Raw genomic sequence first — 16,387 nt, forward strand, 5'->3', positions numbered from 1 at the left:
ATAAATAAGAAAGTACAAATTGGCTAAAGGCGGTTAGCAGTAATTCTTAATTAGGTGGTCTTGGGAAGAAAATGTCATGTTTTTCAAATCGCACTGACTCACAATGGCCGACAATTGATAGTTGTCGTCAGAGTTGGCTCACAGTGCTCATTGCGCATCTATTTTGCTATAATATATTGAGGTCTCTGATAAGGTCGCACGCAAAGTAAAGACCCCGCCCTCCAGTTGCCCACTCACTCCCTTGCGCCGCGCAGGAAAAGTGGTGCTTTAGCGCCCCCTTTTCCCTACAACAACACCTACCCACCCAAATGCGCCATTAGCCTGTGACGTTGGCTGAGCAAGAAGAAAAGCTAATTCGTAGCTCACCAGAGGCTTCACCAAAGAAGCCTGCGATCGCCTAAAGGACGAACAAAATATCACAATTTGAGCGATTTTACTGAAAAGCAAGGCATTTTGTGCTCTTAAAGGGTCGCGGTGAGTATTTTGTTCCCAGCTATTTTTCATTTTTCCTTCCTTTTTCTTTTCTTTTTGGATTTTTTTTCAGCGATGCTTTTTCGATTTTGCCGAGCTAGACGCTAGTTGCCCTCATTCTTCCTACTACTCCCCCCACCCCATTTTAAATAAAAGCACTGGTTGTGATTTGAAACACACACAAAAAAAAAAAACACTTTGGAGGCACACTAGCTGCAGATTCTTCCAGTTTTGCAAGGTGGGCTTGGTTGATTTTTGGGGCAGTTGTTCGGGAAATCTACCTTGACTGGACTGATGTGTTTTTGGCACGCTTTTTAGACAACGACAGCGACGACCCTCCCTCCCCTCCACTCATAATAAACAGCTTAGTTAGCTCGTCTGGTTTGATAGTTTTACGTCCCTTCGACGCAGACTTTTGACGGTTTTGCTTTTTCTGTGGATATAGAAATGCTTGCTTCGCATTTTTGTCTCCCTGGCTAACTTTAGCCAGGGTAGCCTTAGCCTAGTTGCAGCTAAGCGCACGGGGTTCATGTGATTCCCTGTAACGCCAGGTGGTAGCGCTATTGGGTCGTATTTGCCGGGATCCCATTGGTCCATAAAAAAAACAGGTTATATTTTCTTGGCTGAGACTGCACAGTGGGTAACTTTTTATTTTTCATTTTTGAAGAACGTTTTTTTTCCTCCCATGGTGATGATGAGGATGATGGGGTCATTTTGAGGACAAGGGGACATTTTTTCTCAATAATTTTATATGGACTACAAGTGGCCTCAGTTTTGTTGCTTACACATTTTTTAATTAATTAAAAGCCTGTATAACTGAAAGACTATGATGGTTGTTTATATTTATATACTGTTTATATAACTTATATTTATATACTGTTTATATAACTAAACTATAATATTTTATAATAATAAAATATTTGGACTAGTCACATTAGACAACACCAGGGAGGGATGAAATGGTGAAAAAGCACATTCATGTTGACTAAAAATCCATGCACATGTCCAAAGTTTCATTCCGAGGTAAAATTAAATAATGGCAACGATATCTACAAAAAAAAAAAAAACAGCTGCCAACTTCTCCCACATTTTGGGAGTTTACCCTGGATAAGCAATGCAAACTGTGAGACCCCTGACAACCTCCCTAAACTCTGGGAATAAAAAAAAATGTCACCTAGATTTTTTTTTAAGCAACTATTTCGGAAAAATGCCAAATTTCCAATTTAAATGCCTTTTAATTGACACCATCGCTATGGCTTCTGTCATCTTACTCCCACATTTGATTCAACTGCATAATAAACCAGATGGATTATATACCACAAGTGCATTGTGAATCATCCGAGCATGATAATCAAAGTTTGCTTTAAGTTGTCCTTATTTTTTATTATTAGCATTGTTTTTTTTACAGTTTATATCGACTTCACGCCAATCGGATTCACTCCTGATGAAAACATAAAACTCCTAAAATGGGACAAGGGTACTCCTAAAATGGGGTCGACAGAGGTTGGCAGCTCTGAAAAAAATAATCGTGAGCTCCCCTTCCCCTCAAAGAATGTTTACTCATGATGACAAAAAACACTGATTAAAATAATCCTTAAATAAAATTAAGAAAAACCTACATACTAACTGCAGCACTACACTTTACACACCCTTAATATAAAATTAACCTTCTAATCAAGAAAAAGTATATTCACATTTATGATATAAAGTACAGTACTATGTTCAAATTGGTAAATTGCAACAACTTTTGATGGCTATTGATATTTTGAAACCTAAATTAAATAAATATCTGATGTTCTTCGGAGTGAGGCACTTAAACTTCATAGTTCCGAAACACATTAATTACTCATGCCTGTTTTAAAGGCCACTCTTAATTAAAATCTATAAACTAAACCTGATTTGCAGCATTTCCTTTTCTTGCGTGCTTTTATAAAGAGGTTTTAAAAATGTTTGATATGTCATTGACGTAAACAAACAAGGAAGTGACTTAAATCTAGAAATACTCGTAAGGCCACTTCAATCTGCTTCTCTGTTGACATTCAGGGAACTTAATTGGGTATTTGGCGCCAAGAAGAAGGCCTGCATGACAATGGTGTCCATGTCAGACTAGTTTGAATAAATAATGTTTTCTCAACTCATGCTAACCAATAGAACAGAAATCATATCTGCCATTGGTTAACAATTCAAAAACATTTATGAGGAAAATAGTGCAAACACATTTTCAGCACAGATAAAAGACCGACAAGAAATGTAATGAGTAAGATATTAATCATGGATTAATCCATTCACTGCCTTACTGCTTAGTTTCACTTCAACAGAGGTTAAGCTCGAGGTCAGTGTTTTCCAGCCTTTTTTTTTACTCTGGCACACAAAAAATCTCAAGCCATGCTACCAGTTAAACATTTTCCAACTTGGATTGGATTGGGTAACTATTCATCTTGTATTCGGGAAATTTCATTGTGACAGTAGCAAGAAAAGGCATAGTTATAAGTTAGACAGTACGTCAGATGAGGAGTCAAATGCTTACTAGCCATTGATTAGTTTAAAGCTTGCAAACATATAAAATGTGAGAGAAAAAAAACAAAAGAAAACCTTAGTTTAAAAAAATCTTTTTAATTATAGTTTTTTCTTCTAAAATCAGATCAATCCTTTTTTAACAATAATAGTCCCTGAGCTCAAAACACCCTTATTAGAGGCTATCTTTGAATACCATTTCAATTTAAACAAAATAAGTTACTAGCAGTATTTTCCCCTCAAAGTCTGATTAATACATACATGGTCAGTTCCCACACAACACTCAACTTCTCAAATGATGTGCTTTGATGTACTTGTACTGGAAACAGTAGCTAGCCCTCCCATGTGGCCCGTCGCAGGCCACTTGTGTGTTTTATTTGTCAATAGCTACTCAACACCTCACCAACAACAACATTCCTCCTCCATCCTACACTGCACACAGGTAAGAAGACTTGCTACGCTGTAACCCCTGCTTTGCGTAACTGAGGTGTGTGGTTGTTGTTTTCTGTCGCCTCAGTTAAAAATCTCGCAAGAGTGAAAAGAGTGGCGAAAAGGTGAAGGTTCAAGATCCCCCCCTACCAGGCCTAAGTGAGCCCAGCCCACAGTATCAGGCAGAACAGCGACTGTCCAACACACATACGCTATGGAGTGAGTCACGACCAATCCAAACAACCCTAACATACCCTACCCCCACCCTATGCCTCCTTTTTGGAGTCAATGTTGATGCTGTTGCTGTTTCATATTTGCTCTGTGGGGGATGCCAAATTATAAGATTCGCTGAGGCACCCTAGTAATAACAGTACAATTGACTCAATGACTTACCATTGATTAGGTTGCATCATTCAAATTTTCAGGATTGTCAGTTCTAAGATAACCACAACACTCCAGTCTTGACATTTTTGTTGTCCTTTATGAATTAGAATATTCACATGCGTAATTCATAACTATCATAATTCATGGGATAAAAAAACATTGAATTTTCTTCCCCCTCAAAAATTGACATTTGAAAACTAGTTGACTACTGACTAACAGAATAGCTCATTAATTGCAGGCCTTTTACTTGGAAAGTGCTTGAATGCAATTCTCATATTGGTGTAACTAGTATTGTGTTAATCAAATCAACCATTTTGAATATTCACCAACTAACAACAGGGTTTTCCCAAATACTGTAAAATGAATCATGTATTTTTTTTCCATTTTTTTGTTTTTGCTGTAAACAGCTTTTCATGTGCTACATTTAATATTCATTTGGTGTAGTGCCATTAATGTCTACTCTCATAGTTGGGTTTTACCAGGCAAACAAAAAGCAAAATAAATTTGGTAGTTTCAGCAGTATCCTGCACAAAAACAAAATGGGGACATCAGCGTGCATCGGTGCAGGTATGATTGCGAGTAACAACCCCCTTCTACAGGACAACCCAGCCCTTTGGTCGGCAACAAGGAAGATGTCGACGCTTGGTGCGAGTTGCTCCGTGGCTAAACGGCCGTGTGTTGTGCTTTTGTCTCCCATCCCTTGCCAGCCGTGCAACCGCTGCCAGCCTGATGGCCGCCAGCAACGTCACCAACAAGACCGACCCTCGCTCGCTCAACGCGCGGGTGTTCATTGGCAATCTCAACACCTTGATGGTGACCAAGGCCGACGTGGAGGCCATCTTCGGAAAGTACGGCAAGATCGTGGGCTGTTCCGTGCACAAGGGCTACGCCTTCGTGCAGTACCTCAACGAACGCAATGCCCGCACCGCTGTCGCCGGGGAGGACGGTCGGATGATTGTCGGACAAGTGCTTGGTAAGGAAGGAAGAGCAGAAAGTTTAGCAGGAACTGACAATATTTAAGTGCTATTGACAGTGATATAGGTCCAATCAATTGAACAATTGATGTACAATCCACTACCAATTGAACAATCAAGTGTACGTGTGAAAGCAGTCCCTGTTTATTTGTACATAAAAAGGCTGTGGAGTTTAGAGATCAACCTAAGACATCCGTGACCCAGATTATCCTTTACAAATTACCTTATTGGAAGAAATGGTGGTGAAATATTGACAACCAAATATAGTCAACCATCCTATGCTGTTGTTTACATCCTACGTTTTAAAAAAATGCTCACTCTACTCTCAAGTACAACTACTTAAAAACTGTTGTCAGATAAAGCACAGTGCAAAAAGAACTTCTGACAATACAATTTTCTAACCATTTTGGCCAGATAGCCACTTTTAGGTATAACAGCTGAAAAAAAGCCAATTTTTTTTCTGCGGCCCGGGTTACCTGCCTTTCCTTCTGTTCCCCTCTCCACAGACATTAACCTTGCAGGAGAGCCTAAACCGCACCGTTCCAAGACCACCAAACGTTCAGCTGGAGACATGTACGGGTAAGGGCAGCTAATTTAGTCACTTATGAGAGAAGCAAACTTGTAAATTTAGATTTGGGGATTTTACACATATTCCAAGGCAAGCATAAACATTGTAGTGGGGCTGACAATTACAGACCTCTGATATTGTCAAGTAGGATAACTTGCACAACTGGTGGTTGACTAAATACTCATTTGCCCCACTGTACTTCTTCTGTGCAGCAGTTCGTCCTTTGAACTGGACTATGACTTCCAGAGTGATTACTATGATAGGTGAGTGTCACCAGTGCCTGGAGACAACTAGGTGTAAAACGGGGTCTTTTTTTGTTCTAAGTTTTTGAACATTTTTGATGCCACAGAATGTACTCGTATCTGTCTCGTGGGCCCGCTCCACCTCCACCGCTGTCCCGCCCCGTCATTCCGTCAAAGCGCCCTCGGGTCAGCCTCAGTGGCGGTGGCGGAGGCGGAGGAAGCAGCCGGCGGCCCAAGAGCAGCTTCTCTTCATCCTCCAAGAGCAGCCAGAGGACCTACTCATCCAGAAGTAGTGAGCATAGTTTGAGAATATATCACTGACTGCATGATGTATACAAAAACTATAGTGACCACAATACTATATATGTATGTGCCAGGTTCAGAATCTTTGGCTTCCTTTTTTTTAATCTGCAGTTTTGTGGCCAGACGTCGATTTCAGTCTGCCATTTTGTGACCGCTGGTCTGATATGTCCCTTTTTTCGTCTTAGTAAAAGTGGATGAGCTGCAGACCATCAAGCGTGAGTTGACTCAAATCAAAACTAAAGTGGATGACCTCCTGGTGAGCCTGGAGCGCATGGAGAAGGACTACAGCAAGAAGTCTGGTACGATAGGTTCGGAAGCTTCCCCACTGGGGCACCTAAAATTGCTGTTTATCAAAACCTTCACGTTTTGACTGAATTGTTCGTCCCTCTTTTGAAACCTGTCTCGTTTGCGTCCCGGCTAACTCCGAAGGAATTAAGACGGAGCCCGGCGAGGTGACCTCCCCGCCTCACCCGAGCAACAAGAAGGACGAGGCCCTGAAGCGGGAGCGAGACAGCCAGGAGCTCAATGACACTGAGGAGGAGGAAGAAGACGAAGAAGAGGAGGAGGAGGACGAAGAGGAGGAGGGAGACCTGGATGGAGGAGAAGAGGTATGACAGAATGTTTTTTTTTATTTTTTATTTCATGCGTTAACATAGGGAAAACAAGGTAGACGAATGGTTAGCGCCTCAACCTCACAGTTCTGAGATCAAGGGTTCGATCCCAGGACGATTCCAACCTACTTATTTGGTTTTCATATATCCTTGGGCTTGGGTGGATTTTCTCTGGGTAATCCAGTTTCTGCCCACATCCCGAAAACATGCATGGTAGGTTGGTTGAACAATTGTTGTGAATACAAGTCAATTTTTGTCTGTCTCCTTGTCCCCTGCAAATGGCTTCCATGATAAAAAACAACAACATACCTGTCAACTTATAAGTTTTTACCCATATTTTATAAGTTTTTTGATCGTTTCATTTTGTGTTACAACTTTTGTATGGGATATTTTTTTCTTTTTTGTAAGTTTTTTTTGCAAAACCGATCTTGTTTTACCCATTTTGGCTCTAATCCGGATCGTCTCGGGCACTGGTAGCAGACGAAAACGTCATTGTCGACTGCTAATATCGTCAAGCTTCAAGCACGATATGCGCACCCGCATTCCCCTATCACAGGTACGCCTTCACTATATAAATTATTCGCGTCAGTAAGCAATGTACCCAGGCAGTCAAGATAGAGAATTTTGAATTTAGTGCATACACAAGGCGCACCGATTGATTGGGCAACCCGTCCAGTTGGTGGAAATTTTAGACTTTGAAGTGCGCTCTATGTGAGTAAATATGTGCCAGGTTGCATTTGTATGGTTTATTATTACGTAATAAGGGGAATTGCAATAATTAATAAGGTCGACCAATTGGCCAAGGTCAACAGGTATGCTACAAGGACTCTTTGATCACTCTTAAATCCTATCATTTAATTAGTCTTTAAAAATCAGTGATAATGTCCACTTAAGGTTAACCATTGTGATAAACTATGCAGATGAAGAACCAAGAGCAGGAAGAGGAAGAAGAGGAGGAAGAGGAAGGCGAGCATGTAGAAGGGGTCGATGACGTCGACAGTATCAACGGTGAAGAAGACTGGTAGAGCGCCACACACGCCTCGCCGCGGCATAACAAGTAGGAACTCTGACTTCTGTTTTAACTATCATATGTAGATTTGAAACAAAGACAAAGAAGAAACAAACAGATGTTTACAGAAAAGAGCAGGGCACATGCACACACCCACGCACACTTTCACACAGTTGTAGTTTATTTGTGGCTGCTGTGACGGGAAACCTTGCTATGTAGCCTTATTTAGCGCATCCTAACTGACAAACTACAAGTGTGCACACTGTTTTTTCTTCTTCTCATTTTAGCTCTTGTTAATGTTTGTTCGCTTCACGTTCGTCTGTCAGTTGCTTTGACACCCCTTGTATGTCTTTTTTTATATGCTTCACTTTCTGTTTTACTGTAAAGGAATAAATTGCGAAAAAAATGATAAAATGACTGGTCATTTAGCTGCCATTGATAATGATATCCTATCTTGGTGGTGCGTGTGGGTCGCACATCGGCCTCACAGCTTTGGGCTCCTGGGTTCAAATCCAAGTCATGTACATCTGTTTGGAGTTTCAGGAGCAGGTTAAGAAAGAGGGAGATCAATTTAAAGGAAATACGTTTATTACCGACCTTTTTCAATGATGTCCAGATTTTCTCGATAAGTCCGCCTTGAAAATGGCTTTGACAGTAAATCTTCAGCCATAGTAGCTTGGTAGCCTTGGCCAGTACACTCTATCACTAGCCAATCGTAGTTTGTGAAAGCAATGACGTAACCCTACGCCTGGAAGGAGGCACTGATGGGTAATTTGGAATAATTTAACAAGTATTCATGGACTAAATATAATTAACACCAGTTGTGTGATTCAGATATTTTTTTCAGGCCAGCAGAAAAGGCCTGGCAGTCCTCCACTGGTGTTGGGTTTATTATTTCTATTTATTAATGAACCTATCAACTGTTTAGACTCACTTCTTTCAATTTGCCAAAATAGACCCTCACACACAACAAACTCTTCAGTGTGTGCAGATGTCTGAAAGTATTGGTATAAAAATTCTGATTCAGCTGAACAATTTTAAGTGTTCATTCCACCTTGAGGCGAGGCCACGGCATCTCCCTTATTAAACTTATTGAACACATTTTTTCAAGCTTTGTTAGTTTGACTTCCCACAGGCAATGGCGATTAAAAATGTCTGCAAGTTTCCATTTTCACTTCCAACAAATTTAATCGCAAACCAACAGTCTGATAGTGAATGCTAGTTTAAATACTTATAATGCACTTTATTCTTCAGGTTTTCACAATACATAAATACTTTACAATGATCACACACATCAAATAAACACAGGTGATAAGTATTTGTGAAGACGGTTAGGTTTCTACTCTAACAGTTTAAACTTGTCAGACCAGTAAAGTCTGATGAGCTGCTTTCATGAAAACTTCCCCTGTCATACAAAATCTACATAAATCCCACACAGGTACTTACAGTTAAGTACTTAAAAAGAAAATGTAAACTGGGGAAAAAGGTTAGGAAAAATGTTTTCAAGGGTGCCTCATTCTTCGCTTTTTGGGTGTCTTATCCTTGCAGCACAGCCAGAAGCACGATTACGCTCAGGAAAAGCATCATGACTGCATGGAAAGAATTGAGAGACATTTTTCATTACCTTCATACTATGCTTTCAATTTGCTAAATGACCATTGCCCTATTGTTGGTGTGAATGTTGCCCAACTTTACTTAAGGGTTAAATTATAAACCCTACTCTCATATCTTTAGAATAAAAAAAACAACAACATAAAAATCATGTTCTATTAAGTTTTTGGGGACTGTTGTGGATTTAGACTCCAAAAAGCTGTAGTAGCAAGCAATCCTATCGGGAACTTTACATTTTAGAGGAGACAATTGGTTTTCATTTATCTGGGTCGGTGATGAACCAAAAGGGATTTTTTCTTTTCTCAATGAATCAATACACTTCCTCAATAACGCCTTAAACCAGTTAGGTGCCATTGATTTTGATAAACAAAACCGATTTGATCAAGAAATAGATTGGATGTCTGTTGACGACATTGGCACGGAAACATGATCATTCACTGCTAGCCCTCCCAGTTCAACGTTATTTGAAAAGAGGTACACTACAGTTTTGTATTGGGTTTTAGCTATGATAAAGTAGTTTGTGACTCAAACTGAAAACTCGATGAACCAAACTTCAGAAACGCCAAAGCTCACCATTGCTGCTCTTTCCAGTCCAGGCGGCATTCATTATTGTTCCATTGGGTGAGGTGAGATTCGCCCTTGCGGTCAGAACGATATTGAATGTTTCGGGTAGACCTGAGAAATTGACAACAGAGCGTGAGATCTCCCAAAACGCTGACTTTCTTCCATTTTCTTGACTTACCGGTAGTTGAATTCACTGTTCCGTTTGCGAGAATGATGTCTGCGATCACTCCGTCAGTTTGCCTGGTTGTAGCACCGTTTAGGTTAAAGATGTTGAACTCGCATTCAACTGACTTGTTGCCTCCCACATCCAGGGTCACATTACTTTCCTATGGTCAGAAGGTGCTTGCTCATCATATGTTTGCCAACATTTTGTTCATTTTAATCATTTACTATATCATTTCCCACCCTGCCAGGGCTTGCCCGTACAAAATTGAGGAAACTTCATTCCAGACACTTTTAGGACACACATAATGTTTGGAAAGTGTAACTTAATGGTAGACTTCTCCAAGACAATAGTGTAGCATTTACAGCACATTTATCAGGTAAGGTTTGAGAGGGGGCAAATAAAAACACTACTCACCGGTGCAATAATTTCAAAAGTATTGTTTGTGTTGTTTCTCCTATATGTGAGAAAGATGAGCGTTCCATTATTACTGTTTCCACAGAGGTAAATTGTGCTTGTTCCCTGTGGACAAACACAGGAAAAACCTTTGATCAACATTTGAATCTTGTACCTTCTGGTTCTGAACTGAGAGTGTGACTGACCATTGACGCATTCGCGGCCAGTCCTAGTGCAAAGAATCCCTCAGTATAGCCGCTAAGTCTGACGCTCATGTTGAAGGCACCGTTCGCTCCAATGCTGGTGTTGCTTGACATGAACTGACACATGTTCTGTTCAGAGGGGTCGCAATTGTCTGGTTGGTCCACACACAAGTTGGTATCATTGCACCCATCCCGGGTGATGTTTAACTCAGCCGCAATAAAGCCAGGCGCAGGGGCATCAGCCATAGCGTCGGTAATGTCTAAGGGTCCACTGTCAACTCTGGAGTTGAAGTTACCTATTTCACCTGGAGAAAGGATGCCAAGTTAGAAATATATTTGTCATCATCACGCACAGCAGCTTCTAGCATCTCACTTACCACCCTCTATTGCTCCATCTCCCACCTCAACTCTGAACATTGGGGAAGACTCTCTTGTCATCATTGAGGTGTTTAGGTTAACAATGGTGAAGGTACATTGGATAGATACGTCATTCACAAAGCTGCAGACATCCATCACTTCCTGATAAGACAGAGAGAGATACAGTGTAGATAAAGCAGCTAAAGTCTAATGGAGTGCCCGTTTGGGTTTGACACGACTGTCATTTGGGACTAACTTGAAATTTGAACAGTAGACTTATGACGGTCACATATGTGACATGTTCTAACCTCTGGTAGCTACCATTGAAGTATGCCGAAATAAAGTGGAAGACTCACCTGGTCGATTTGACGCAGGCTACCACCGTTGGAATTGTTTCTGACCAGTGTTTGGAACACAAATGCACTACCATTTCTACCACAGAGATAAATATAGGTAGAATCCTAAAAAGAGAAACAAAAAGGCATTAGGAGGGTTGTCCTGCATTGTTGTCCACCATGAAGATTGATTACAAATATAAACAGTGTAATAAAATATGGTTTGGGATTTTTGGGATTCACATCATTCAGGAATTTTAGTTGGTTGCGGACAGGATTTTTCTGGTAAAGTTTAACTTCATCTTGAAGTATTTTACAATAGAACTCTGACAGCAATAGACATCCATCAGTGAATGACCATTCAGCTTTTCATATTAAGAAAAAAATTCCCAATGGGACATTTTCAAAGGGCATCAATTGTTTTACGGTGATCCACTACCGTTCTAATATTACGTATATCAATATTATGGTTCTAATTATTAGAACGAAAAAAAGGCCACATTTTTGCAAAATGCGCCTATTTCGTATTTGGATTTTTTTTGGGCATTGGGGGATAGCAATGTTTTCAAAGCATTTCTCTAATCGTGATTTAAAGTTTCCATTAAAAAATCCTATTTAAAAAAAAAAAAAACCAATTAGTGTTATGCTGGACAAGTTTTTTTGTCTCTCAGAACCTAAAAATGCAGAGATTTCGATTTGCTGACATGCTTTTGCTGTTCAAACCACATTCCCTGCCATGTTATGAACTATCCATATTTATTAATTCACCCATTTTTGATACCCTTGAATGGCTTTCTTTTGTATGTACAAATGAATTCCTGAACTTCGGCCCATTCAGAACAGCTTCTAATCGTGGCATGCCTCACCTCCATCCCACTCTGTGTGAGTCCCAGGGCAATGTAACTGGAACCGTTGGAATCTCCATCCAATTCCACTGTGATGTTAAAAATTTCATTTGCGACTGTCGTTTGCAATGATGAGAATAAACAGTTGTTCGTCTGAGGGTCGCAATCAGTCGGGGTCTCGATGCACAGTTTTGTGTTTCTGCAGTCTGCGTTGTTGATGTCTTTTGGAGAGATAGTGCCAGCAGCGTTGGTGAGGTTCACTCGGCCGCCCATCAGCTCATCCGTGAAGCTCTCGACTGCGCCAGAAGAGAACCATGAGTGTTTTAAACGGTGCAGTGTCCAATTTTACATACAAATACCACGAAAATCCACTCACCGGTGCTATCGTTCACCACTACTGTTCCCAGGACAACAATGGCTGTGTTTCCATCCCGCATTTCTCCCTTATTTCTTGTATCCACATTGACAATGGTAAATTCACATTGGCTAATGTTCTCACCCAGTACATAGCGTGCCAGCACTGCGTTCTAAACGTGTAAAAAAATAAAAGACCAGATGTTCAAACCTATCGACAGTGAGAAGCGTCCAATCCATTTTGACTTGGAGGGGCCTGCATTGAGCATTCACTTGGCCCTCGAAGTTCAAAATAGATTGGTCATCCATCAAATCCATTTAACTTTTTATCTCAGCAGAATATGTTTCAGAAGAATACAGGAATGGAGGCTTACCATGTCATTTGAGACGACAGTATTATTTGGGAATCTTGTCATAGTTTTGAAGAAAAATCCCCCAGTGCTATTGCGTCCACAGACATACAGCACGGTGTTCTCCTGTATACCCATGAAAACTACATTTTAATACGTTCCCTACAATTACAATTGCATAATCTCTAACCTTCATGAAATTCTGTGTGAGTCCCAAGGCGATTCCTCTACTGTTATCACTGAAGTTCCCGCTCAATCTGACCGTCAGATTGAACTCGGGCAAAGAGGAGCTTGCGTCCAAGGATGCAAACAAGCAGGTTTGGTTGTTCACAGGGTTGCAGTCTTCTGGTGTCTCCAAACACAGGATTTCCTCGTTACAGCCTACACGGGTGACGCTCAAGGGCTCCACGATTGTGCCATTTGCGTCGGTGAGGTTCACACGCATAAATTCTATAATTTCAGTGAAGTTCTCCACCGTGTCTGAAGAGGAGAAAATTTAGATATGGACGTGGTTTTAGACAAGTGGGCGTCTGTATACCTACATGCATTTGTTCCCTGGTTTGCATGGAAATAATCCTGACATGAGCATAGCACAGTATTCAACATGCTGAGTTTTCTTTTAGCCAGCGAAGATAAACTCCTGATCCTTCCCGCAAGTTCCCTTTAACTTATTTATCCAATCCATTAAAAGTTCACCTACATTATTTGCCTTTAAATAGTTTCTGGAATTTTCCTGAATTCGGAAAATTCTTTCAATTTGCCAATTGGAGAACATCCTTCTTAGGGTTTAAGTTGTGGATGATATACATTTATTCAAAAGCCAACGAGACGTGATCCAAGTTCTAATGTTGTTTAGTACACATTTAATGTGTGTACGGAGCATTAATGAACAAACAAACAAACAAAAAACATACTACTTACTGTTGTCGGTTGTCAAATTTACTCGTCCCAGTATAACAAAAGCTGTGTTTCCGTCCATCATCTCATTCATTATCCTTGTGTCGACATTTGGAAGAATAAATTCACATTGAGTATTGTTCTCATTCAATCGGCTGCGGATCTGAGTTGTATTCTGAGAGTAAAAGTAAGGAAAGAAGAACATAGGGTTGAAATTTGAAGAAAAAAAATCTATAAAAGTTCACCCCCTTTGACGACAATAGACATCCAACTCATGCTGACCAGAGGGCTAATGGGTTGGACATCTATCACCATCAATGGCAGTGAAGAAGTCAAAAGCTCTGAATTAATGGTTGCAACTTTGTAAAAGAAAGTTATTGCTTTAGAGGCCATTGCACTAAAAAGAAAAAAATGATAACTTCCATAATATTCATTCGGTTATTTTCTGTATAGGCTCGTCCTCGCAATGGTCATTGGGAAGTGCTGGAGCCTATCCCAGCTAACTGCGGACACCAGGTAGGCAGAAACCTCAATCGGTAGCCAGCCAATCGCATTGCACAAGGAGACAGAAAAACAATCCTGCTAACACTCATTCCTAGGGGCAATTTAGAGTTTTCAACCAGTCTACTCTGGTTGTTTTTGTGATGTGGAAGCCCAGGATATTATGCAATCTTCACAAAGGAAGGAAAACCCCAGGTATCAAACTCTCAACCCCAGATCTATGAGGACAATGTGCTAACCACTTGACTGCTAGGTATTCCCAGAATTTTTTTTTAATTTTTCTAAGTGATCGGTCTTCTGAAGTTGACACGGGATCAGGCTTGACAAAAAGGAAGACTGACTCATCACATGTTAATTCATCACCTGATTTCAATAAGAAGAATAAATGAACGGAGGCTTACCCTCTCATTTGGCTCCAAGGTATTATTTGGTAATCTCGTGACGGTGCCAAAGAAAAAATCCCCACTGCTATTGCGTCCACAGACATACAGCATAGTGTTGGCCTGCGTACCCATAAACACCAAAATGTTAATTCATGTTCATCAACACAGTGAAGTAAAAGTCAACATTTCCAAGAAGGGCTGCGTTTAATTCCCATTATTTGCTATTAGTACAACAGAAATTTCTGGATCCTGTCTATTCATGGAGGAAAATAATAATTCATTTCCTGCTACTGACGGTGGTAGACGCCCAATCATTTTGGGTTTTTCTCTACATACTCAATCTTCCTAAAATGTACCAAAATGTCATTTTCATCCACCTTTTATCCTATAATTTTACAATTTAGAAAATTCTCCCAATTTTACTTCTCTGTTCTATAATCTGTCGTGATAAAATACTCTATATAATTTGCATCAATTCTTCCTATTAGTGATAGAATTTACCAAGCTTGGGCACTTCTTACCGCACTGAAATTCTGTGTGAGTCCAAAGGCAATTCCAGTACTATTTACGCTGAAGTCTCCACTCAATCTGACCGTCAGGTTGAACTCGGGCAAAGAGGAGCTTGCGTCCAAGGACACAAAAGAGCAAGTTTGGTTGTCCACAGGGTTGCAGTCTTCTGGTGTCTCCAAACACAGGACGTCCTCGTTGCAGCCTACACGGGTGACGTTCGCCTTAAGGAAGATCAAACCCAGTCAGTCTCAAGTCCACCTTTTTGGCCATTTTAATTCACAATTCTGGCATGAATAGTGTCTGATAACACGAATTGAACATCTATTGCTGTCAGTGGCAGTGAAAAAAAAAAGATAATTCACTGCCAGCCACAATTTAAAGCAAAGAGAAGGAAGCAAACCTCGACGCTGTTGTCAAAACTCAAGTGTTCTGTTCCCCGGACGGTTGGAAATGTTGCCAGAACAGTTAGGACAGCCACTGCGAGGCAGAATCCTCGATCCATTCTCCAACTTAATAAGTGAGTAGAAGAACAAGACGATTCAGTTGAAATGTTTTCCTAACTTGTCAATATTTGCAAAGACAAGTAAAAATGGCGCTCCTAAATCAACAAATGATGAATACAAATTATACATATTTTGTTCATTTGTGAGCGAGTATATAATTGACAGTGATGAGGCTCATTGGTCTGTTCGGTTGTTTTTCCAGGTAAATTGGATTTTTAAGATATTTCAATGCATTTATCATTATAATACAAACTTAACAATATTTTTTTTGTAAAATGAATGTTGAAATTCTGTTTGGATTTCAGTGATTTTCAAAATAGATACATTAATTTTTCAAATACAATTATTATGAAAAATTTTGGATCATTTTAAATTCCACATACCCCCAAAAAATGACCATTTCTATTTGTATTTAGTAAGAACAGCATATTTTCATTTTGAAATTATATACACTTACAAAAAAACAACAACTCTATGTGGACTTTGCATTTGATATAAAAAGCCAATACTTTTTATAACATAAAAACAAACTATTTCCTTTAAGCCTGATTATGCCTATCATCAGGTTAAATCCACTTATTTTTACTTCCCAGAATTTTTCACACCTCAGGTCCTGATTAATTTGGTACATCCACAGTCAAAATATATTTCCAGAATGTCAATATTTGTTCAAAAGAATTTCCCTAAATCCATCATCCAACATGTTCTCAAAATTGAAATGAGCTGAAGCTTACCTGAATCTTTGAAATGTCATCTCCAGGGTAACTTTTTTTTTTTGCTTCAACTGAGCGAATGCGTATGGGGAGCAGGTGCGCTCCTTAAGTATGCTCATGAGGATGCTGGGTTGAGGTGTGGCTCCTGGAAGAAACTCGTCCACGTTCAAGGTACATTTCATTTCCTCCTCCTGTCA

General features: G+C 40.1%; 2 protein-coding genes across 8 annotated transcripts; one reads left to right on the top strand and one right to left on the bottom strand.

Moving 5' to 3' along the window:
- Window positions 1-137: 137 nt before the first annotated feature.
- Window positions 138-7,928, top strand: LOC144202180 (heterogeneous nuclear ribonucleoprotein C-like). Of its 7 annotated transcripts, none has more exons than XM_077725219.1 (10): window positions 144-474; window positions 3,345-3,427; window positions 3,503-3,633; window positions 4,506-4,771; window positions 5,279-5,351; window positions 5,553-5,603; window positions 5,690-5,874; window positions 6,071-6,193; window positions 6,315-6,493; window positions 7,417-7,925. In XM_077725219.1, exons 3-10 carry the CDS (start codon window positions 3,629-3,631, stop codon window positions 7,519-7,521), a joined length of 987 nt encoding a protein of 328 aa, XP_077581345.1. In that variant the 5' UTR covers window positions 144-474; window positions 3,345-3,427; window positions 3,503-3,628; the 3' UTR covers window positions 7,522-7,925. The 7 variants fall into 7 exon arrangements, with proteins under 7 accessions (XP_077581347.1, XP_077581351.1, XP_077581345.1 ...); XM_077725220.1 differs by lacking the exon at window positions 144-474 and adding an exon at window positions 1,406-1,999; XM_077725221.1 differs by lacking the exon at window positions 3,345-3,427 and having other exon boundaries at window positions 138-474; window positions 5,556-5,603; window positions 7,417-7,928.
- Window positions 7,929-8,727: 799 nt separating this feature from the next.
- Window positions 8,728-16,387, bottom strand: LOC144202179 (uncharacterized). The gene is made up of 16 exons (XM_077725217.1): window positions 16,212-16,387; window positions 15,375-15,483; window positions 14,986-15,195; window positions 14,483-14,584; window positions 13,605-13,755; window positions 12,874-13,163; window positions 12,708-12,809; window positions 12,356-12,506; window positions 12,001-12,275; window positions 11,156-11,260; window positions 10,820-10,961; window positions 10,446-10,747; window positions 10,261-10,365; window positions 9,859-10,006; window positions 9,690-9,791; window positions 8,728-9,094 (listed from the first exon to the last, which is right to left on the bottom strand). The coding sequence occupies exons 1-16, from the start codon at window positions 16,370-16,372 to the stop codon at window positions 9,042-9,044; spliced, it is 2,508 nt and encodes an 835-aa protein (XP_077581343.1). The 5' UTR covers window positions 16,373-16,387; the 3' UTR covers window positions 8,728-9,041.

The sequence above is a fragment of the Stigmatopora nigra genome, chromosome 9 (genome assembly GCF_051989575.1).
Source record: "Stigmatopora nigra isolate UIUO_SnigA chromosome 9, RoL_Snig_1.1, whole genome shotgun sequence".
In the NCBI taxonomy this organism is placed as follows: Eukaryota; Metazoa; Chordata; class Actinopteri; order Syngnathiformes; family Syngnathidae; genus Stigmatopora; species Stigmatopora nigra.